This window comes from Meleagris gallopavo, chromosome 17 (genome assembly GCF_905368555.1).
Source record: "Meleagris gallopavo chromosome 17, MGAL_WU_HG_1.1, whole genome shotgun sequence".
NCBI lineage: Eukaryota > Metazoa > Chordata > Aves > Galliformes > Phasianidae > Meleagris > Meleagris gallopavo.
This window is the reverse complement of record NC_139420.1, coordinates 9,962,127-9,982,670: the sequence shown is the minus strand read 5'-3', so window position 1 is coordinate 9,982,670 and position 20,544 is coordinate 9,962,127. Positions and strand designations below refer to the sequence as shown.

General features: G+C 49.0%; 3 protein-coding genes across 11 annotated transcripts in view; 2 read left to right on the top strand and 1 right to left on the bottom strand.

Moving 5' to 3' along the window:
* The window catches only part of MORC2 (MORC family CW-type zinc finger 2), a 37,851-nt gene extending 30,129 nt beyond the window's left edge, over positions 1-7,722 (top strand). For 3 of the 9 annotated variants that reach the window (XM_085238566.1, XM_085238568.1, XM_085238569.1), the window contains 10 exons: positions 897-1,029; positions 1,343-1,417; positions 1,526-1,915; positions 2,150-2,317; positions 2,411-2,465; positions 2,943-3,084; positions 3,423-3,614; positions 3,701-3,794; positions 5,015-5,257; positions 5,706-7,722. In XM_085238566.1, the coding sequence (XP_085094692.1) occupies positions 897-1,029; positions 1,343-1,417; positions 1,526-1,915; positions 2,150-2,317; positions 2,411-2,465; positions 2,943-3,084; positions 3,423-3,614; positions 3,701-3,794; positions 5,015-5,257; positions 5,706-5,774 (1,561 nt within the window). In that variant the 3' untranslated portion in view covers positions 5,775-7,722. Of the gene's footprint in view, positions 1-896; positions 1,030-1,342; positions 1,418-1,525; positions 1,916-2,149; positions 2,318-2,410; positions 2,466-2,942; positions 3,085-3,422; positions 3,615-3,700; positions 3,795-4,193; positions 4,301-5,014; positions 5,258-5,705 lie in introns of those variants that run through there. The other 6 variants (XR_014887037.1, XM_085238567.1, XM_085238565.1 and 3 more) reach the window with 6 other exon arrangements.
* A 2,349-nt stretch (positions 7,723-10,071) lies between these two features.
* LOC146543198 (apelin receptor A-like) lies at positions 10,072-11,406 on the bottom strand. The gene has a single exon (XM_085238731.1). It carries the CDS (start codon positions 11,206-11,208, stop codon positions 10,108-10,110), a length of 1,101 nt encoding a protein of 366 aa, XP_085094857.1. The 5' UTR covers positions 11,209-11,406; the 3' UTR covers positions 10,072-10,107.
* A 2,590-nt stretch (positions 11,407-13,996) lies between these two features.
* On the top strand, positions 13,997-20,539 carry MAJIN (membrane anchored junction protein). The gene is made up of 10 exons (XM_019621160.3): positions 13,997-14,494; positions 15,581-15,626; positions 15,856-15,931; positions 16,418-16,543; positions 16,746-16,777; positions 17,147-17,256; positions 17,622-17,676; positions 18,871-18,943; positions 19,042-19,186; positions 20,177-20,539. Exons 1-10 carry the CDS (start codon positions 14,121-14,123, stop codon positions 20,217-20,219), a joined length of 1,080 nt encoding a protein of 359 aa, XP_019476705.2. The 5' UTR covers positions 13,997-14,120; the 3' UTR covers positions 20,220-20,539.
* The last annotated feature ends 5 nt before the right edge of the window (positions 20,540-20,544 follow it).

Here is a 20,544-nt window from a genome sequence, read left to right as displayed (position 1 = left end):
TGGCTCTTTTGCCAAAGGGTTGTGCTGCCCTCCAGAGGGATCTGGACATGCTGGTGCAGTGGGCTGATAGGAACCTCATGATATTCAGCAGGAATTGCAGAGTCCTGCACCTGGGGAGGAACAGCCTGAGGCACCAGGGAATGGTGGGAGAGTCCAGCTGAAAGGAAGCTGTTCAGAAAAGACCTGGGGGTCCTGGTGGGCACCAACTTTAACATGAGCTGGCATCGTGCAAAGATGACCTGTGGTGTTCTGGGCTGCATCAGGAAGAGTGCTGCAAGCAAGAGAAGCAGTGTTGCATTGTGATAAGCAATGGACACAAACTGAAATAAAGAAGGATCCTCCTTGAATATCAGGAAACGCTTTGACCACGAGAGTTGCTCTGGCACTGGCTGCCTAGAGAGACTGGAGTTTCCCTCCTTGTGAATACTTAGAAGCCATCTGGACATGGTCCTGGGCAACCTATTCTAGGCATCTGCTTGAGTAGAAGGGTTGGACTGGATGGCCTCCAGAAGGTCCATTCCAACCTCAACCATTCTGTGCTTCTGTGAAATTAAGTTCCTTTGTGGGCTTTCTGCACTGTCACTGGGAAATATGATTGTACCAATAGTTCATGCAGTCAAATGGTTACCCATCTTTGTATTGGCCTATCCCCAGACTTCATTTAATATGGCTCCAGGACTTTGAACTGGTAATTCCCAGTGTAAATGGCTTGGTTTATTAGCAGTGCTTTTGATCCTTACAACATGCATTTCCCAGGGAGAAAACAGCTCTGGGATTGTGGTTACTGCAGAAAGAAAAAGGGGTTTTAGTGCTACAGATGGGAACAGTGCTGCAAGTGAGAGAGGAGTAGATTCTGCAGTCTGTACTGAAGTTGTCTTGCATTCCTTTGGTGGTAGGTGTGAAGCTCCAGAGCAGAAGCAAAAATTACCACTAGGAGCCTTGAAGAAAGACTCAAAATCACAGGAGGAAAAGCAGAAACAACTGTCAGAGAAAATCCGCCAGCAGCAGGAAAAACTGGAAGCACTGCAGGTAAACCTGGAGGTTTCCCACTAAGCACAGCAGGCTTTGAGGGACCTGGTGCAAGCAGATGATGCTGAGTAATGGCCTCTAATACTGCGTGTGCTGTGTCACAGTCATTGGGTGGGATTGTTTTAATAAAATACCTCAAGTCTCATTTCCTGTTAGGAAGGTGGGAGTTGACTGCTGGTGTCCTGATCTTGAGAGACAGCAGAAAGTGCCTTCTTTACAATTACTGATCTTTTTTGAAATGAGCAAACAGTTTGCTAGGCTGGGTTAGTGTAGCTTTTAAAGGTAAACTTTCTGGGTTTTCTTTCCTTAATAGAAAACCACAACGATTCGATCTCAAGCTGACTTAAAGAAGCTGCCTCTGGAAGTGACCACACGGCCTGCAGGGGAGGTAATTGGGATATCACCCAATTAGAGCGTAGGCTACTCTTCTGCACTGCCCTTAGCTCAGAGCCTGACTTTTCTGTCTGTTCTCTCTATATACCTTGATCTGTTTTAGAACACCCAGCCAGTGACTCGATCTCAGCGCCCACGATCTCCTCCCTTACCTGACGTCATCAAGAATGCTCCCAGCAGACCACCACCACTTACACCTCCTTTCAAGTCTGTCAGTCAGCTGAAAAAGGGTTCTTCAGCTTGGGCAAATATTAACACTCCCAGATTGGCAAGCATTCTCTCCAAGGAGGAGGCCAGCACTTCCAAGATGCACCACAATGCTGTGACAGCCAGAAAATATAACAGCACTTCAAAGACTCTTGCCAAACCAACTACACCAACCAAACCCTACTCTGCTGTCCCACAGAGCCCTAGAAGCCCACGTGAGACACCCAACTCAAAAACTGCCAAGATGTCAACACCAAAGAAATCTGCCACTGTCAAATCACCTCAGGTGAGATTCAGTGGGATGAAAACCATCAGCTCCTTACCTGCTGTTCTGCAGTGTTGCTGTGTCACATCACAAAGAAGTAATGGAGCAGCAGGGTTTGAGGGCTCCTATTATCATATGGCAACCTTGAATAGTGAAGATATGTACGCTGAGTTGGTGGGGCTTTTTGTTTTTTCCTGTTTGTTTTTTTAAATATTTGGTGAATAAATTCTGTTTTATAACATATCTGAGGTACAGCCGGACCTTGTTTGCCTCCTTCAGGCCTACACCCCCAGGAAGAGGAGTGTACACACTGTTGAGGAGTTGTCTGAGGAGGAAGTGGAATGCAAGAAGGAGAGGACAAAACGAGGCAAATTTGTAGCAGTGAAAGAGGAGAAGAAAGATCCCAGTGAGGTGGTGGTAGAGGTGAGAGTGCACAAGATTCTGCAGCAGAAGGTGTTTGTCAAGTGTTTGCAATCTTGTCAGCAGACATCTAATCTGACCTCACTTTGCTTGTAGCTCACAGACAGTGCAGGGGAGGAAGATGTGGCAGAACTGAAGGAAGCTCAGAAAGGTGAGAAATGAACTCACGATACAGTGAAAAAGAGGTGTTTCACTGGTTAAATATGTCATTTCGTTAATGAGCTTTCTAAAGAAGAGGGGCTGAGAGACCTCTAGCAAAGATGCTATTGCACCTTCTGCCAGACCAGTTAATTTCTGCAGCTTGTTCCCAAGATCCTGAATGGAAAGTGACCCAGTAGAAACCCATGGGAAGTTGTCCTAGTCTAATATGAGCCTGAACAGCATGTCATATGGCCCAGATACAGCAGAAACAGTGTCTGAGAGTGCCATGCCATTTGCTTGCCTATGAATGTTTCTAAATAGAAGTTCAGCTCTGTGATAGTGATGTTTTTAGGGTTCATCTACCGTTTGAAGCAACTGTCACAGTTTTAGGTTAGCTCCCAGTGGCTGCCTTCTCTAAAGATAAAGCAGAATGTGACCTCCAGCGTCTGAATACTTGCCAACATCTTTACTGTCTCCTTCCTTTCAGACAAAGGGCTGCACGTGGAGGTCCGTGTGAACAAGGAGTGGTTCACAGGCCGTGTCACAGCTGTGGAAATAGGCAAACGTGCCACACGCTGGAAGGTGAAGTTTGATTATGTTCCTACAGACACCACTCCAAGAGATCGCTGGTAACTATCTTCAGCTACTGCATTTTGGAGGCTTGTTGTGCTTTCAAGAGGAAGACTCTGGTTTACTTACATAGATACTGAAGACAGAAATACATTGCAGTCATGTCAGGGAGTGTGTGTGCACTCAGGACCGTTCAGCTGCTTTGCAAAGAGTGAACACAACAAATTCAGTACAATCTGCTCATCACTTGAATGTGATGCTCCATGGAGGCAGCTGTTGTGTGATCTAGAGGTCTCAGTGACAGATATGTTCTGATGAAGCTGTTAAGTGTTTCGGGTGTGACTGATGTAGATAAATATATCTGATTTTCCCTTTCTTTTCTTTTTCCTCTTCTCAGGGTAGAAAAGGGTAGTGAGGATGTGAGATTGATGAAGCCTCCCTCTCCAGAGTACCAGAGTCCAGACACACAGCAGGAAGAGGAGGTTGTTGTGGCTGAACCTTCTATCTCAGAATGTGTTGGAATTGAACCAGACACTACAGGTCCTAGCAGTGGCCAAGAAACAGTAGACTTACTAGTTCAGATCCTTCGGTGAGTTCACAGTGTTCCTTGTGAGCTGCTGCAGCCTTTACTTTTTCAGGCTCAAACTCCAGCTTTGTTTTTTCTTTCCCGCATAGGAATTGTTTGCGATACTTCTTGCCTCCAAATTTTCCTATTTCCAAGAAGGAGTTGAGTTCCATGAGTTCAGAAGGATTGCTGGCATTTCCCTTGGTGAGTTCAATACATCTGCAAAAATAAACTGTGTAGTTTGTTGGGTTTTTTCCCCCCATTCTTATGACAAGCCTGCATCCACTGTTTGTGGGACTGTGCAGCTCAAAAGCTCATTTGTATCCCTAGCAGACTAGTGTAGCTGAGGGGGGAAAAAAAGAGTTCATAAATGGTGCCTCAAGTCTTCTATTAGCATACATCTGTGTGGGAAAGCTGTTGGCTGCTGCTACCTGAAGTTCTTGTCCAGTGCTGTTAAGTTTTTAACAAGAGAGGCTGGGTCTGAGATCTATAGAAATGTAGGCACATCTGTTCATTTACCCCCAACCTTTAAGTCCAACTTACAAAGAGACCATCTGAAAAATAAGAGGGAGCATGGAAGCCAACCCCCTTGTACTTCTCCAGATGACCAGGCTCACTGAGATGGAGCAGAATTTCAAGATTCACAGCCCACCAGTGATTCACCTTAAGGCTCTTGGTTGAGCAAGGAACAAATGGGATTCTGCATGGGGGTCAGTATCCTGATTTCCTTGATATATGTACTAAAGCTGAGAACACGTGCTTGAAATTCTCTCCTAGTCTTTACCAGCAGAATAGCTGAAACATGTTTGTTATGAATCAGTACTGTGAGCTGCAGCACTGTGCTGTGTTCAGGAAATACTTCATAAGCTTTGAGGGCTTTTTCTTCCACCGTAGTTTGAATGACTGGAATGAGGCCCCCACAAAATAGCTCTGTGGGTTTCCTTCCCTAACCCAGAGGCATGTGTTCTCTGAGCGATATCAGAAGTGGTGGGAGTAAACCAACAGGGATGAAGTCTTCTCTGCTTGAACAGTCTGTCCTTCCTTTGGTGGCTGAGTCTGCACAGATGCTGATCTGTGTGCTGCTAATAGAAAAATGTGGAGGACCGATACTGGTTTCTCTGGCTTGTCTCTGACACACTGCCAAACCACAATATCCTTAATCCAAATTCAGTCTGCTTCTGTTGCATTTCTGGTCTTTGGGAATGTGAAAACCTGTGTGATTTCTGTGCTTCATACTGTAGGTAGATGAGGTAGTAAATGTGAGCATGGCAAGGAATGCAGCCAGGGAGAACAGAAGGGCTGTGTTGCCCTCGTGTTGTTCAGTCCTGCTGGTAGATGCACTCAAGCAGCAACTACTGGGGTCCCTTTTACGTTTAGTGCTTCTTTTAATGTGTCCTCTCTTGCTTTGTTTTTATGTTCCATAGAAAGACTATTTCAAACAGTACGAGATGGGTCTGCAGAACCTGTGCAATTCATATCAGATCCGTGCTGATGCCCGGGCCAAAGCCTTCGAAGAAAACCTGCGCAATACTGAGAGAAAGCTGAAGGAAACAGAGGAGAAACTGCAGAAGCTGAGGACTAACATTGTGGCTTTGCTGCAGAAGGTGCAGGAGGTGCGTGAACCACAGCACCATGACCTTCATCAGACCGAGGCCAGTCCGGGCACTGTGTGTTTTAGTCCAGAATTGAGCTGTACTTCTTTCTTTTTCACACAGAGGGTGGTGAGGCACTGGAACGGGTTGCCCAAGGAGGCTGTGGATGCTCCATCCCTGCAGGCATTCAAGGCCAGGCTGGATGTGGCTCTGGGCAGCCTGGTCTGCTGGTTGGTGACCTGCACATAGCGGGGGGGTTGGAACTGGATGATCACTGTGGTCCTTTGCAACCCAGGCCATTTTGTGATTCTATGATTATGATTCTTTCTCAATGTGGTGTCACTTGGATCCAGACCAGCAGAAGCAGCTGTGTGCTGCTGTCACTGCCCACCTTCTGGCAGTCAGGATGGGTGCTGCAGAAGATGCTGTGTTCCTGGACAAGGAGGGGTTTTGTTCTTTCCATTCTCGCGCTGCTCTTCAAGATTCACTTTTTCACTGATATTTCATGTTCTTTTCATTTCAGGACATTGATATTAATACAGATGATGAACTGGATGCATATATCGAGGACTTGATCACAAAAGGAGACTGAATAGCCCCATTACACATCCTCAGGAAGTATAGAATTGCTGGTTACTTCAATGGAGATGTGGATTCCTGCAGTAGAAGTCTATAACAGCAGATGAAAGAAGAGAGCTTGTAGACAGTACTGCCATTGTTTTGGTGTACAGGTTGTTGTGACTGAAAAAGACATTTGTGCTTTTGGCAGGAAAGTTTTTAACATTATAATTCTTTGAATTTCTTTCTTCCTTTTGTTTATAAATATTTATTTTTAAAATAAATGGGAACTGTGCCTGGTATGATGGGAGGGTTGCTGTGTGGTTTTAGTCAAGTAAAAGTGTGGGTCCCCTTTTTGCATCTGAGGAATATGTTAAACCTGGAAGACCAGAATCTCATGCTTAGCAAGCTGTCTCATAAGAATCTGATAGGAAGTTAAAACTAGGTTTTAAACAGTAGGAGAAGAGGCCAGGGCTTGAGACTTCTCTTGGTGTAGAGAAAAACAGTCAGAGACCTGAGCTACAGAGTAGGGATCCAAACAGTCTGTGTGGAGGGGATGCAATTGTGAGGGTTCTCAAAGCTGAGTGTGGGGGTAGGGATTGGCATTTGTGCGGTTGTTGAGTGTAGGGTCTGTGTAAGCAGGTGGAGTTGTCGTGGTGCTGACAGTACAGAGGATGAGGATCCTTTAAAGAGAGTATGGCTGCTCATGTGGCTCGCAGTGAGTTGCGATGATCAGAGGAAGAAAGCTGGAGTTTACGTTCTTTCCTAGCAGTTATCGCACATTATTGCTGCTGCTTCTTTGAGACATAATTGCAACAGCAGCAGAGCCCCTTGACCAGCTGAAAATAAAGTGATCCTATGTTCTGTCCTGACTCCCTCAGGTTTGTGTTGCTTTGATCCACTTGCCATTCCAGGTAATTTTAATCGAAGCACTGGAACTCAGAGCCCTGAACTGCTAATTTTTGTCTGGCCCTTGGGTCAGCAACAAGGACGTTGCCTTTCCCTTTTGCTCCAAGCTGGAGGCTGAACTGCAGCTCCTTGCAGACCACTTCTTGCACAGACCATGTGGTTTGAGTTCATTGGCCAGCTATCTGCTCAGCTCTGCTCACACAAGATGAGTACAAATGAGTCCGTGCTCAGAAACCTCTACAGCCCAACTGCTTAATGAGTCACAGCTGAACCAAGACGTGCCCACCTCCAGGAACACCAAATGAACTGCACTGTTGCCATTCCTTTGTAAGCTGAACGCGTGATAGATGTTGCAGGGGGGAAAGCCAGTTCAAAGTAAACATCTGTTACTAAGCAGCTCTAAGTTCTGCATACCACAGGAAAAATAAAAAGCAGAAGAGAGGGAAGATTGGTTCATTTACCTGCATTTCAGAACCTTGTGACAGCATACAGTCTGAAGCCAATTGCTTTCATTCAGGTTGAGGATCCTCGTGTACTTGAAGGTAAGAAGCATCCTTCCGTAAATGCAGGAGCAAACTCCACCAGCTTCTCAAGCTCTTCACGTGTGTTGGAGGTGTGTTAATGGAGATTGCACACTGCTGCTCAGGTTTAAATTTTCTTCATGGCATTTCATCTCTGTTCTCGTACCAAATATTTTTGATCAAGTTATATTTCTTCACTGGAGTTACATTCATCAGCGCAGCTGATGTGCAACTGTCTCCTCTCACCTTCAGTTCTGCTAGGAAAAGGAAGCCAAAAACTCTTAGGTGCTAATAAAACCATTCTCAAGACCTTCCTGCTATTTCTTTGCAGCTGTTTCAATTTTACTCAGAATCATGGAACCATTTGAGTTGGAAGGGACCACTAAAGGCCATCTGGTCCAACTCTACTGCACTGAACAGGGACACCCACAGCTGATCAGGTGCTCGGAGTCCCATCCCCTCACCTTGGGTGTCTGCAGGGACAGGGCATCCATGCAAGTGCAAATACATGTATTTAATAACGAGGCAGGAAAATAAATGCTTGAACATCAACTTTTGGGTCTTGCTGTGGTGATTGTTCCGCGATAACTTTGCCTTAATCTCAAGAGGAAAGAAGAAAGCTGAAGGCAGCATCTGAAGGAGCTCCTATCTAAAGGCAGCTCTCTGTTGATGTATGTCTTCAAAGCCCACGTGTGTGCCCGGAAAGGCTTTTTACAAGCTCTGTTCCAGTAGTAGCACAAAACCAGCATCAGCTGCCTCTTTCTCTTCAGCAGTGTTGTGCTGTGTTGTGTTTCCCATCCTGCTCTTCACGCAGTGTGCCTCGTAGTGTGGAACTAGGCCAAAGCTTGTGGCAATTGGTTCCTCTGTGAGTGAGAGACGTAGTCCTGTGCCTGCAGCTATCTTCAATTCTCCCCTGTTTGTGGCCTCAGGGGCGAAGCCCAAGATGTAACTCACACTTGACCAGTGCCTTCGGGCTGGGGGCTTTAAGGCCTTTCTGAGGCCAGTGTTGTGACCAAGCCCTCAGAGCAAAGCATCTGCTGTGTTGGTACCCGAGGAGCAGGCTCAGAGTGCTTGTGGCCATGGCTCCAAGGCTGCAGCTGAGGCTGGCCGGGGCAGCAGTGGTGTGCAGGCCTGGATGCTCAGCCCCCTGGGCTGCTCTGTGGGGCTGAGGGAATCTGCAGCCCAGCTGCCATGGGGGCTCATGAAGTGTTGCATTGTCTGTGCAGGGGCTGTGGGCGCCTGGGAACGTGAGCACGAGCAGAGGTGCCAGCCTCGTGCTGCCATGTCTCCAGGGCAACACCTTGGGGCAGCAGAGGAATCCCCAGCCCTGCAGAGCAGCCCCAGCCCGACTCTGGCTTTGTTGGCTCCCTGCTGTTTGTTCGTAGACAAGAGGATGAGGCCTTCCTTTTCCTGCCAGCTGCCTGGAAGCGGCTCCGCCGACATAAAAAGCTCCAGTGGTGTCTGCCCTGCAGGAGAGAAGGGACCCACTGAGTGCTGCACTGAGCCCTGTGCCAAAGGCACCGCGAGGGGCACAGTGGGCCCTTGTCCCTGTGCCAGGAGCAGCTGGCAGCTTCCTACCACTCCCACGAGCTCCTGGCAGCAGCAGCATCCTCAGCCCCACAGCAGCATGGGGCAGCCTGAGCCTGGTCCAGCTGCAGGAGCCGTTGTGCCATGGCTGCTCATCCTGAGGCCTGGTGCACCCCTAAGGAGGGCCCTGGCTGTGGGACCCCTTGGAGTTCTGTATGCCCTCGTGCTGTAGGGCTGCGTTGCCCTTCGGTTCCTTTCCACTGCCCTCCTGGCTCTGCCGGCCTTGTGCAAGCCACTGTCCCACCATATCTGAGCCAGGGGACAAGCAGAGGGGGGCCCAACAGCACGGCCAGGGTCAGTATGCCACTACCAATCCCATCCCAAAGCTCTGCATCTGTCTGAGCCCGAGCAATGAGAGTAGACTTGGAAGCTGGAGGCAGTGCCTGGCTCCTGGCGCTTGCCCACCACTTGCTCTTTCCTCCATGGGCATTTAGGAGCGCAGACACTCTGCACACATCTCCCAGGTGTGAAGCAGTGGAGCAGAAACCCAGAGAGGACTCCAAGCTGTCCCAGCTCCTTCTCCCAACACAGGGGTTGGCACCCTGGGGCGGCAGGGAGGGGACACCTCAGCCCAGAGCAGAGCTAGGGTGAGGGAAGAGCCTGCAGGGTCACTTCTGCCTATGCAGGACACAGCCTTGAGGCTGGCAGGTGCTTTTCATGCTGGGATGCCTTCCCTCTCCCTCAGCCCTCCATCCCAGTGCACACGATGCCCACAGCACGGCCAGCTTCATTGCCACCCCTTTTGTCTGGAGTTTGGCAGCTCACCCCCCATGCCCACAGCTGCAGGGATGTGGCTCTGGGTCTGGTTGGAGCTCACACCCCAGGGCACAGCAGCCCCTTGCAGAGGCTGAATGGGTGGCAGGAGAGCAGGACCAAGCTGGAGATGTGCCCTGCTCAGGTGGAGCTACCATTAAAGCAAGGAGGAGCTGCAGGAGGGCTCCAGGTGACCACGCAGGGCTGGGCTCAGCACGCTGCGGCCACAGTCTTGTGCGTGGGTGCTGGGACAGAGTAAGAACCCCATTGGATCTGCAGAGCTGGGATTCAAAGGAGAAGCCCTTGGATGGCCAGCAACTACCCGGCCCCAGGACAGAGCTGTCCCGTGCCAGCAGGAAGGGGTAACTCCACTGCGGCACTCCAGGAGTGCAATCTCACACCAGCCCCATGCTTACACCAATGCAGGACTAACTCCTGCCGAACGCACTCTCCGAACCCGGTGCCACTTTAGCGCAGAACGCCTCCAGCGCTAAACTGCAGCCGGGGCAGCGCCGCGTAGGCTCTGACCGCGACGGGACGAAGAAGGGAGCGAGCTCCGAGGGCGGCACGGCCGTTTATTGGGAGGAAGGGGCACCGCTACACCTTGGTGCCCCCCGAGGAGGGCAGCTCGGAGCGCTGCGTCGGAGCGCTCGGAGTGGAGGAGGCGGCGGGGGGCGGCCGGGCTCCGCGCAGCCCCAGCAGCGCTCGGCACTGCGCGCGGAAGCGGCCGTCGAGGAAGGCGTAGAGCAGCGGGTTGAGGCAGCTGTTGAGGTAGGCGAGGCAGGTGGCGTAGGGATGCAGGCGGGAGATGAGGCCGAGCAGAGCGCACGGCAGCTCCAGCAGCCCGGCCGCCGCCAGCACGAAGAGGCTCTTCAGCAGATGGAAAGGCAGCCAGCAGCCGGCGAACACCCCGACCAGCGCGGCGATCAGCCGCAGCAGCCTCCTCCTCGCCGCCGCTTCGGCTCTGCGGGGCCGCAGGTGGCGGCGGACGGCGCTCCCCACGCAGCAGTAACACACGGCCATGAGCAGCAGCGGAGCGGCGAAGCCCAGCGCGGTGGTGCCGAGGCTGAGCGCCGCCGCCGCCCGCTCCGCGCCGCCCCCCTCCCCCCATAACCGCAGGTCGCACAGCGTGCGGTTCCGCGCGTCCCTCCGCGCCTCGCGGAGCAGCAGGGCGGGCAGAGCGGCCGCCGCCGCCGCCGCCCAGAGCGCGGCCAGAGGACCCAGAGCCGCGGGGCGGCGGAGACGCGCGGAAGCGGCGCGGGGCGGCGGGGGGGCGGCGCGGAGCACGGCGCGGTAACGCTCGGCGCTCAGCCCGCCCAGGCAGAAGGCGGAGGCGAACATGTTGAGCAGCACCAGGTAGCTGCTGAGCTTGCAGAGCGCCGCGCCGAACGGCCAGTGGAAGCGCAGCGCCGTGTAGGCGGCCCACAGCGGCAGCGTGGCCACGAAGGCCAGGTCGGCCAACGCCAGGTTGCCGATGTAGGCGTCGGCGGAGCGCCGCTTGGCTCGGGGGCCGCGCCACACCGTCAGCAAAACCAGCGCGTTGCCCGCCAGCCCCAGCACGAAGACCAGCGCGTAGAGCGCGGGCAGCAGCGAGAAGGACGCCTCCCAGTCCGCCTGCCAGGCGCACGCCGTCCCGTTGCCCTCCTCCTCCTCCTCCTCCGCCTCTCCGTAGTAATAATCCGCCTCCGCGTACTCCATCGCCCCGCGTCCCCCCGCGCCGCTTCACCTTTAATAAGGGGACCCCGCGCACCGCCCCGCGGAGGCGGAGAGCGGTGGGAGCGGCTCCGGGGGCGATGGAGGGGGTGCGGGTACCCAAAGTGCGGCCACGAGGGATGGGGGGCTGTGGGAGTGGGGATTGTGCGGGTGGGGACGTGAGCGGGAGGGGATGGAGGGAAGGGGATGCAGGCAGGGATATAGTAGAGATAGCAAGTAAATGTAGCAGGGATAGATGTAGGAATGCGGACAGGGATGCAATGGAAATGCAGAAGAGATGCAGGCAGGGATGCAACAGGGATGGATGCAGGCAAGGATGGATGCAGTAGGGATACAGGCGGGGATGCAGGCAGGGAAGCAACAGGGATGCAGCAGGGAAGCGATGGGGGTGGATGCAGTAGGGATGCAGGCAGTAGGGATGCAGTAGTGCAAAAGCTTCATGCTGAGCACAGTGAGAGAGCAAATGCCACTCTGGGCACAGTGGCATCCCACCCCACCTCACACCAGTGGTCCTATTGCTAGTGTGGCCATGCCAGAGGTGAGCAGAACCTGCAGGTGTCAGGGAAGAAGGCAAAGCAACTTCCTGGCCAAGGTATCCGGAAGCAAATTCTCTGTCATCTGGTCTGGTTTCCTGCAGATGACTCTGTTTTATCTTTTTTCCCTTCTCTCAGACAAGAACATCCTTGTTTGAAGGGACCCTCACAGAAGCCACTTCCCCTGTGTGGGTCCCAGGTTGGCACGCAGCCAGCAGCAGCGCTGCCAGGAGTGGGGCTGTGGGGCTGCTGCACACAGCAGAGGTTCTTCCCTCGCTGGGATGGAGAAGTTTCCTGTTTCCCAGTGTGGCTGATGCCTCTGTGTTGCAGTGGCCCTGTGCTGTGGAGTTGGTCCTGATGCAGTGCTCCTGTGACCTGTACTGGCCACATCCGTTGTCCTGTTCCCATAAGGCCTGCTGGGATGCCCTGCTCTGGATTTTGGCACCGTCTTCCTTGGGACATCTTTAACTATCACCAATCCCTCCACTATGCAAAGATGGAAATGTCTTTGTCCAACATTCTGTCCTGTCAGGAGCAGCTGGGGGAGCCATGCCTGCATCAGGGGGACAGGGAAGGCTAAGGGCTTTGGGAGCTGTCCTGCATTCTTTGCAGGAGTTGGGGAGGGCTGGGCTGGCTGGTGCTTGGCCAGGGGTGCTACTCTTCCCTTGTTCCAAAGGCAACTGAATTCCTAAGCAACTGAACTGGCAGGAGAGTGAGAAGTGCTTTTTAAGTCAGGAAATCCAACTGAAAGGACTGCAGGAGGAAAAAAAAAAAAAAAGAAGAAGTCATATTACATTATTTCACACCTTTTGGCACAGCGTGCCAGCAAACCGAAATGCCATGCAGGACAGCAGGAGCTTGCCTGTCCTGATCCCCTGGCATTTTACTTTAAGGTCCAGTGCTGTGACCAGTGCGGTGCCCTCAGCCCAGCTGCTCTCACACCAGCAGATCACGCACTGTGAGTACATCTTTCCTCCTGCTGGCCTACATTTCAGTGTTGGGGCTCCTTGCTATTCATGCAGAGGATTGTTGCTTCCCTATGTGGTTTCTGCAGGACCCTGCATCACATTTGCCTGTATTCTCCATTTTCTCTGTCTGTTTGTGAGACACTGAGGCTCCAGCTGGTGCAGTGGGGAGGGCTGTGTCCCTGGCACTTGCAGAAGCATTCACAGGAGGTGCCTCTTCCTGTCTGTCTCCTCACAGATTTCGTCTGTCGCTGCTTTTTTTCAGCAGCAGCTGCTCCTCCACTGAACTTTCCATAGAGGCTCTTCAGTGCTTCCTTTTCCCTGAGATCGCTGCTCTACAATAGACGGAAGATGAACGAGCAGCTTTTCTAACATTTCTCATATCCCTGAATTTGCACCTGGGCTGTTTTTCCAGGAGTCAGATGCACACAGCCTCATCTGCCTATCGAGGCAGTATCTCATGATCTCACACACTCCTGGCCCTGGGGGCACCGCAGCTTTGCCACCCACTTACCAGGAAGAGCAGTCCTGTTGGGAACCAGGAGGAGAAGGAGCCCTGGGGTGAGCTGAGTCCTGCAGATCCAGCCAGGGCAGAGCCAGGAGGAACAGTCAGCCCTGTTGCATTGCTGGTGGGCAAAGCAGAGGAGACCTGCTCCTTTCCCAGGGCGGATGCAGTTACAGGGACAAGTTTGTCAGCTTCATAAACAAATAAACAGAAGGCCAGTTAAAACCTGGGGGCATTTCCCTGCGAAGATAACGAGGATGGTTTGCAAATCAGGAGAGCAAAAGGAAAATGCTGTTAATGTTATTCTTGTTTCATAAGCCAGCGATTGCCTGCAGGTGCAAGGCTTTCTTAACCAAAACCAGAGAAAAGGAGAAGGCAGTGCTGAGAGTCTTCCACATCCCCGGGGTTCAAAGGGGAAACACAGCGGGTATTGTATTACTTTCCTACTAAATGGGGGTGGTATTGTTCAATTGTTTGAGGGCATTTGAAAGGGCCAGCTCTCTGTTTTGATCCCAGATTTCTCCCAGAATCAGGGATGGGGGCAGTGGGCAGACGGAGTGGCACAGGGGGGGCTGTGGGCTCTCGCAGTGCTGCTGTGAGGACCAGGATGCTGATGTGCAGGGAGTGAGTGGATTCTCATGGTTCCAGTGCTCAGAGTTGCAGCAAGGGCGAGGGCACCATAATTATTACGGCATATTTAGTGATATGAAAGCATGGACCTATGAATATCGATCCTGAATAGGTTCCTTTGCATCCATTTGTTGAAGCATTGCCTTCGACTGTTGCTTTGTTATTGACCACTGAAGCTTTTCAGTTGTGTCTGTTCTAACGTGGAAGGTTGCCAGGAAGGTTCCAGGAGTTGTTTTCCTCTCCAAAGACCCTGATGACAGCAACATGGGGTTGGTGCAGTCCTTCCCAGACTGCCACCTGTGCAGCTCAGGACGTGTCCTGACCCAGCAGTGTTCTGTGGGAGGAGCAGGAGGTGCTGCCCGGTGCCCCCCCCACAGCTGCGGCCTTCCCACTGTGCCTGCAGGGCTGCGGCCTACACCCAGCATCAGCCCTGCTGCCATCCTGTGGGGCTTCAGGGACAGTGCTGGGCTCTGTGCTGTAAGAGGGGTCTGGTGGGGAGCCAGAACCAGCCCTCTTCCTTTGGAAGTGATAAAAAAGATGCCCTTGAAACCATTCGCATACCCGCTGCCTGAAACCAGGTTCCTTCATGCAGGCGGAGTTGTGTATAAGTTTAAAATCCGCTATGGCAACTTGCAGAGGTGAGGAAGCTCGAGTGAGGAAATGAGGGCTTTGATAAACCACCTCTCAGTTTCTAAAGGTGTGGTAGTGACAGGCCTGAGAAATGAGAGGGAAGGGACAGTGCTTTAGTTTGCCCGTGCTGCTGGCAGTCAGGGAACAGAAAGGATAACAGCCTTTGGATGTGCAGAGGACGAGGATTTGGAGAGTTGTGTGTGGTCACAATAGTGTGTGAGCCTTAAATTGGAAGTGATACTGAATCACAGGGTGCTGATTAGTCTGGTCAGATGGGGAAGGTGATCATTAAAAGGTGAAAACATTGCTTCCCTGAGGGTATTGCCTTGGAGGGATCTGCTTGTATCTGCTTAGTCAGGCGTGCAGAGATGACGAACGGGTCCTTCTGTGAGAGAGCAGAACCCCGACCAACACACTCAGTAAGTTTTGGAGCTCTTAACTTGAGAGAGGACTCAGAATCCTGGAGGCTGTGGGCTATAATAGTCACAGAAGTTGGGGTTGTTCTGGCAAAAGGAGATATTACTGTTTGTTTTGTTTTTTTTTTTTCTCTCAAAACTAAGTGGTTTTAGATTGGGTTCTAGATGGCAAAAGAAGCGTTCTGTAGATCTCAAACTTGGTCTGAAGCTTTATGCTTTGTTGCTGTCAACTTCTGATAAAATGCTGGTGTTCTTATACATTAATAAGCAAAGCCAGAGGATCTGTTAGCACCATCTGGCTCCCTTCAGGGATCACGCCTTTCAAGGCTGTGAGCATCAGCAAGCAGCAGTCCAAGGGCAATGCCCTCAAAAGCATTGTGTTGTGATCTTCCTCTTGTCTTCAAAAGCAGAACCCATTTACAGCCATTTCCTGCTTTAAATTTGGAGCATTTCTGATCTCTTGTATCCACACACACAGTGCAAATGGGCAGAAAATTCAAAATAATCCTGGATATTTTTAAGAACAACATTTCAAGGTTTTATCCGCTTGCTAAGCATTTTCCCTCTGCAGTGAGAATGTTCCCTGTTTATGAGGTTTTGTTGTCATTTAAACTCTGTCAAAGAATGTAATCCTTCCTTTCCCCAGGTGGGACTAATTCTTCGTATCTGTTTTCACAGTGCTCCTGAACTCAACGACACTGACATTGCTGTCAAGGAGTTTGAGGTAGGATACGAAGCAATTCCTGTCAGTATCTTTCTGTAGTGCAGTTCAGGTGAAGGGAGTGTGGAGAAGGATAAGCAAAGCTGTATGTATACATCTGGAATATCCTTTTCAACAATTCATGCAAACTGTAAAGTTAAGTTTTTTCCAAAGCCTGAACAATGAACTCCAGTAGAGTTGTGGATATATTGTTAATATTTTTCCCTCACTTCTTTTTTTGTTTTTTTTCCAGGAAGCAATTCGAGTCATCCTTGGAAATCTTGATGATTTACATCCATTTTCTACAGATCACTTCACTATCTTTCCATGTATCCTTTCTTGTTCATAAAAAAAAAAAAAGATTCCATGAATTGTGTATGTTGGACATTGCTTCATTCAGGATTCATATTCAGTACTTTGCAGCTCTTTAGGTACTTTGAGCTTCACAATTTTACATTATCTGAGGACCCACCTCAGCTGGTGCCTTCAGCAAAGAATTAATTTGAAAAGAGTGTTTTGCAGTGTTTTTAGATCAGTAACTCTGAGTTCCAAGTCAGATTTAGACAGAAAATCACAGAATGGCTTAGGTCAGAAGCGACCTTAAAGATCATCTATTTCCAGAAATGAAAGCACATATACTAAGTCATAGTAAGCCCACCAAACACAATGGCAAGCATGGCTTGTGCACTGCTTTAAAAAATTAATGAAGTGAGAAATGTTCCTTATAGACTCAGCAACTTTGTCCCACTGGTAGAGAAGACTACAACAGTTTTCAAACATAGTGCTTTGTTCATAAGTCTTAACGTCGTTCTCAGATTTGAGTAAATGGGAAAGGGTCTCAAAAATGAGATTCAAACATGAGAATGTCAATCTCGTGCCTTATCCCTACATTTGCACTATGTATCTGGAGCTTAACTCATTTCAGCAAAGTTTGTCTTTGGGTAAGCATGCATGGTTATGTTTGGGTAATTTCCAGAACAAAGAAGTGTTTTTCAATAGTTTTTCAATTTCAGAGCACTGTATGCAAGTTCAGCAGTCTGTCCTGTTCTCAGAAAATAAGGCATAAAGCAGAAACGTAATTCTAAGTTGGTGAAGAAACTCCAGTGTAAATACTCACCAAATTTTGTAATACTTCTGTTACAGGTAAAGAAGCCAACAGCGACACTTCTGAGCCTGTAAGTTGTGTGTGTGTGTGTGTTCTGAGTTATAGTCCAAACAATCTGAAGCAGCAGCGTACACAGAGATATTCCAGACTAGTGCCAAAAATATTACAAGATAGGAAATACTGAAGTTATATAATTTCCAGTTATCAGTCAGGAAATGTAAACTGGCCCTAATGGCGTAGTTCTCTGGATGGCTTCTCTCTGGTTCATGTCTTTGAATAAAGAAGCTAGTATTTTATTCACAAATCTTTTTTTGTTTTCATTCTATAAATGTGAACAAATATGTGCTAAATATAAAGTATATATTGATTCTGAATTTTGTTATAAAGTAGAAAAGTCATAATCAAATGTTACCAATGCAAAATTTGCAATGTTTTGAAGGTCAAGAGAAAAAGTGAAGTGCCAGAAAGTACTGAAATGGAAGAAACAGTGAAGAGGAGAAGAGTTGAAGGTCAAACAGAGACCTCATACCCAAAGTTATGTGTGGACAGGTCAGTCGACTACAAAATATTCTTCTAGGCCATATTTAAATATCTTTCATATGCCATTGATCATCAGTGTTCATCATTACTGTGTAGTCCTTTTCCCTGTTTTCTTCCTTCTCTTTCATTGATGATACTTTTCCTAATTTTGGATTTCTTTTTGGAAATGTGTACGTATTTTCTTTTTGTTTTTAATGAAAATTAGAGACTTGAGTACAAATGTCTATTTAAGGTATATATTTTGTTGCCTAGAGGTACTAAAAGCTTGACTGAAAAATAAAATGCTTATAGTGGCCATATGTATGATTGCTTGATTGCCTCCTTTTTGTAATTTTTCTGTAAACTCAGTTCTTATTTATTTCACTTATTTTTAGACCTGGAACTGAGATTGTTCACCATGCAATTAAAGTAGAGCGTGGATTTGAAAGGGTAAGCTACAGAATATTCAGAAAGACACAACAGTATTTATTTAGTCCTAGATTCTCAAGGTGGCAAGCATAAAATGCCTTCAGGTATGTTTTTTCCCTTTTCATTTGCATCAGTGATAGTGACTTTTTTGATTGCTGCTCATCAAAATCAGTCAGATGGTGAGTTTTACAGAGACAAAACACAAACTTTTCTGGTTCCTTAGTTAAAAACTAAGGGTAAGCTTAACCTGTCAGAGATGAGCCTGAAGAATTGCCTACCTTGACCTCAAGCCTCCAGATGCCTCTTCCTATCAGACTCCACAGAGGGCCTGCAGTAGCTGCTGATCTTCATACTGACTTTGCTGTCAATACTTGGAGCTCACCACAACTCTGAGCAGATGGCCTTGTAGGCATCTACCTCTCTCCCTTAAAGAGCATAATGAGTTTTCTGACTATGTCATCAGTGTCATGTTAATGTTCCAGAGGGATCAGAGGTGCTTCCTAAACCCTCTCTTCTCAAAATGCCTTGTCAGGAAGGGAAGATTCTTTCTTTTCCAGCCTTCAGGCATCATTTTGACAGCCAGCTGTCTGATCAGAATGGCTGGAATTCAGCCCACACATCTTCCTGCTTAACAAGGACACTGGTAGAAATTGAAGAAAGAGAGAAAGAGAACTGACAGCTGAACAGTCTGTTTCCGAAGATAACTTTTCTACCTTACTGAATCCTCTGAGAATAAACTGTAAAGATCTCAGGCCATCTAAACTTTGGAAATTTTCACACATCTGAGCTCAGTGCAAGAGATGCACACCTAAGGAGTAAATCTATGCTTATATTATCTTCTCTCAATGACAAAGTGATTTTACTCTTTCAAATAAGCATGCATGCAGATTTTGTTGTTTGTGGTCCTTTGTATTTCTGATATCCTGGCTCAGTCCTGCTTCTGATACTTCTCACTTCTGTCTTTCAGTGTTATTTACTACTACTGTGGCTCAGCAGGACTAATGTCCAGAGGGTGTACTGTCAGTGGCTATTTCCCACAGCATCTCTGTGTATGCTGTTTAAAATCTCTGCCTATACCATCCCAGCTATTAAAGTCAGTGAATTACAGCTTTACTTTAGCTGTTCAGTTCTTAAAGGAAGCAAGTCAACAAAACTCTCCTGTGAGATATAATTTCACATTGTGTAACAAAGTTTCTGGGCTGTGTTTTCTTTTAGAATTACTCAAAAGAAATTCAGTGTGAGCATAGTTCAGCATCCCTCAGCATGGGCTGTGACCAAGAGTGTTTATGTAAGTAAGGAATTCCTGTATTATTTCTTACATCAGGCATTCAGGGGAGTATGGAGGGAGTGAGTTTGTGCTTCTGTTCTTGCACCTATTTCTTACAGGGAGACCTGTGGCACATAATGTAGAACAAAGAGCAGAAACCAGTCAGCCTGAAGGTGAAATGCAGGTATTGCAGCAAATGGACCGAATCACAACCAAAGGAATTGAGGAGCCAAAACGAGGAGGTCTCTCAAAGTTCTGGAGAAGGTAGCTATGTTGCAGCTGTGAGCATTTCCTACTTAAAGCTGCCTCACAGTGCAGCATTTGTTTTCCACCAGGACTGCCTGTTCTCTTATTTCCTGAATTTTAAAGAACTGTATCTGTGTGTTTTTCACTCAGAGGGTGGTGAGGCACTGGAACAGGTTGCCCAAGGAGGCTGTGGATGCCCCATCCTTGCAGGCATTCAAGGCCAGGCTGGATGTGGCTCTGGGCAGCCTGGGCTGCTGGTTGGTGACCTGCACATAGCGAGGGGTTGGAACTGGATGAGCACTGTGGTCCTTTGCAACCCAGGCCATTCTATGATTCTGTGATCTTCTGGTGGGTAGAGCAGAGAGAAGATACTCCAGCAAATATTAAACGAACTGGTTTGGGTGTGAGAGGAGGCTTCAGGTGTGATAGTAGGGAGTAAATACCACATGAGTTAATTCCCTCACGTGAGCCTCCTGTGCTGCTCTGTCCCTTCTGTGTCTGAGACTGATTCTGGCAGTTCAGGCAATTCTGCGTTATCTTGAAGAGTAGACACATCTTTTCTGTGGTGGTTAAACCAAGGCCTTCAAGGTAAAGAAACATTCCCTCGTGCTGTGTGCTTGTGGAAAGGGGCACGTTCGCAGTAAGGGTGTCTTGTAGCTGCGTTAGGGAAAACAATCCCAGCAGTTCCTGACCTCAATCACAGCCCTTATATCAGATAAAGAGTGCCACCTACAGCCAGACTGTTGGAAGACTTTAATATCTCTCCCAGAGAGTTTTCCAGGGACCGATCTTCAGTCCCCTTAAGGGGATCCTTAAAATCCTTATCAATCCTGATGTACTTCAGCCCCATTAACGACTAGAGCACCATGCTGAGAGTTATTCTTTGCGTCTCCTCTCCACGTTTCCGTCTTCCTCTGAGGCACGCTGTGCTGGCAGGCAGAGGCAGCCTCATTCTTACAGTTCTCAGACAAGTATTTTGTGTATAATCTTCTGTTTTTATTTCCCTAGGATATTTTCTCCACTGCAGCACCTTTTTGGTGGGAAGCCCTGAACTAATTGCTGCGGAGAGGTCAACTTCTACCGCAATTATCAGGTCGCGTTGTTTCTTTTGCAATTGAGCTTTTCCCCTCGCTTGCCTCAGCCACTGAATGCTTCGCGTCCAGGTTCCTATTTTCAAATGTACGGAGTGAAAGCGTTGCCTTAGAAACGGAACGCCTTCTTCACAGCCTCGAGTTTCTCAGCTCTCCGTTTCGAAAGTCGTTATTTGAACTCCTAATAAAAGAAACATCCGCTCGCAAGCGATCGTCATTTATGGCCGGGAGCCGTTTGGCGGAGGGGGCACAGCGCAGCACGGCGCGCACGTGGGCAGCGCTGCA

What these genes read in the sequence shown, in the direction of transcription:
- MAJIN (XM_019621160.3), top strand. Translation starts at nt 14,121, where the DNA reads ATGGGGTTGGTGCAGTCCTTCCCAGACTGCCACCTGTGCAGCTCAGGA. An exon ending in TCAGCAAAGTTTGTCTTTGG is followed by an intron (nt 16,544 to 16,745) that starts GTAAGCATGCAT and finishes CTTCTGTTACAG; the next exon opens with GTAAAGAAGCCAACAGCGAC. An exon ending in TAGAGCGTGGATTTGAAAGG is followed by an intron (nt 17,677 to 18,870) that starts GTAAGCTACAGA and finishes GTTTTCTTTTAG; the next exon opens with AATTACTCAAAAGAAATTCA.
- LOC146543198 (XM_085238731.1), bottom strand. Translation starts at nt 11,208, where the DNA reads ATGGAGTACGCGGAGGCGGATTATTACTACGGAGAGGCGGAGGAGGAG.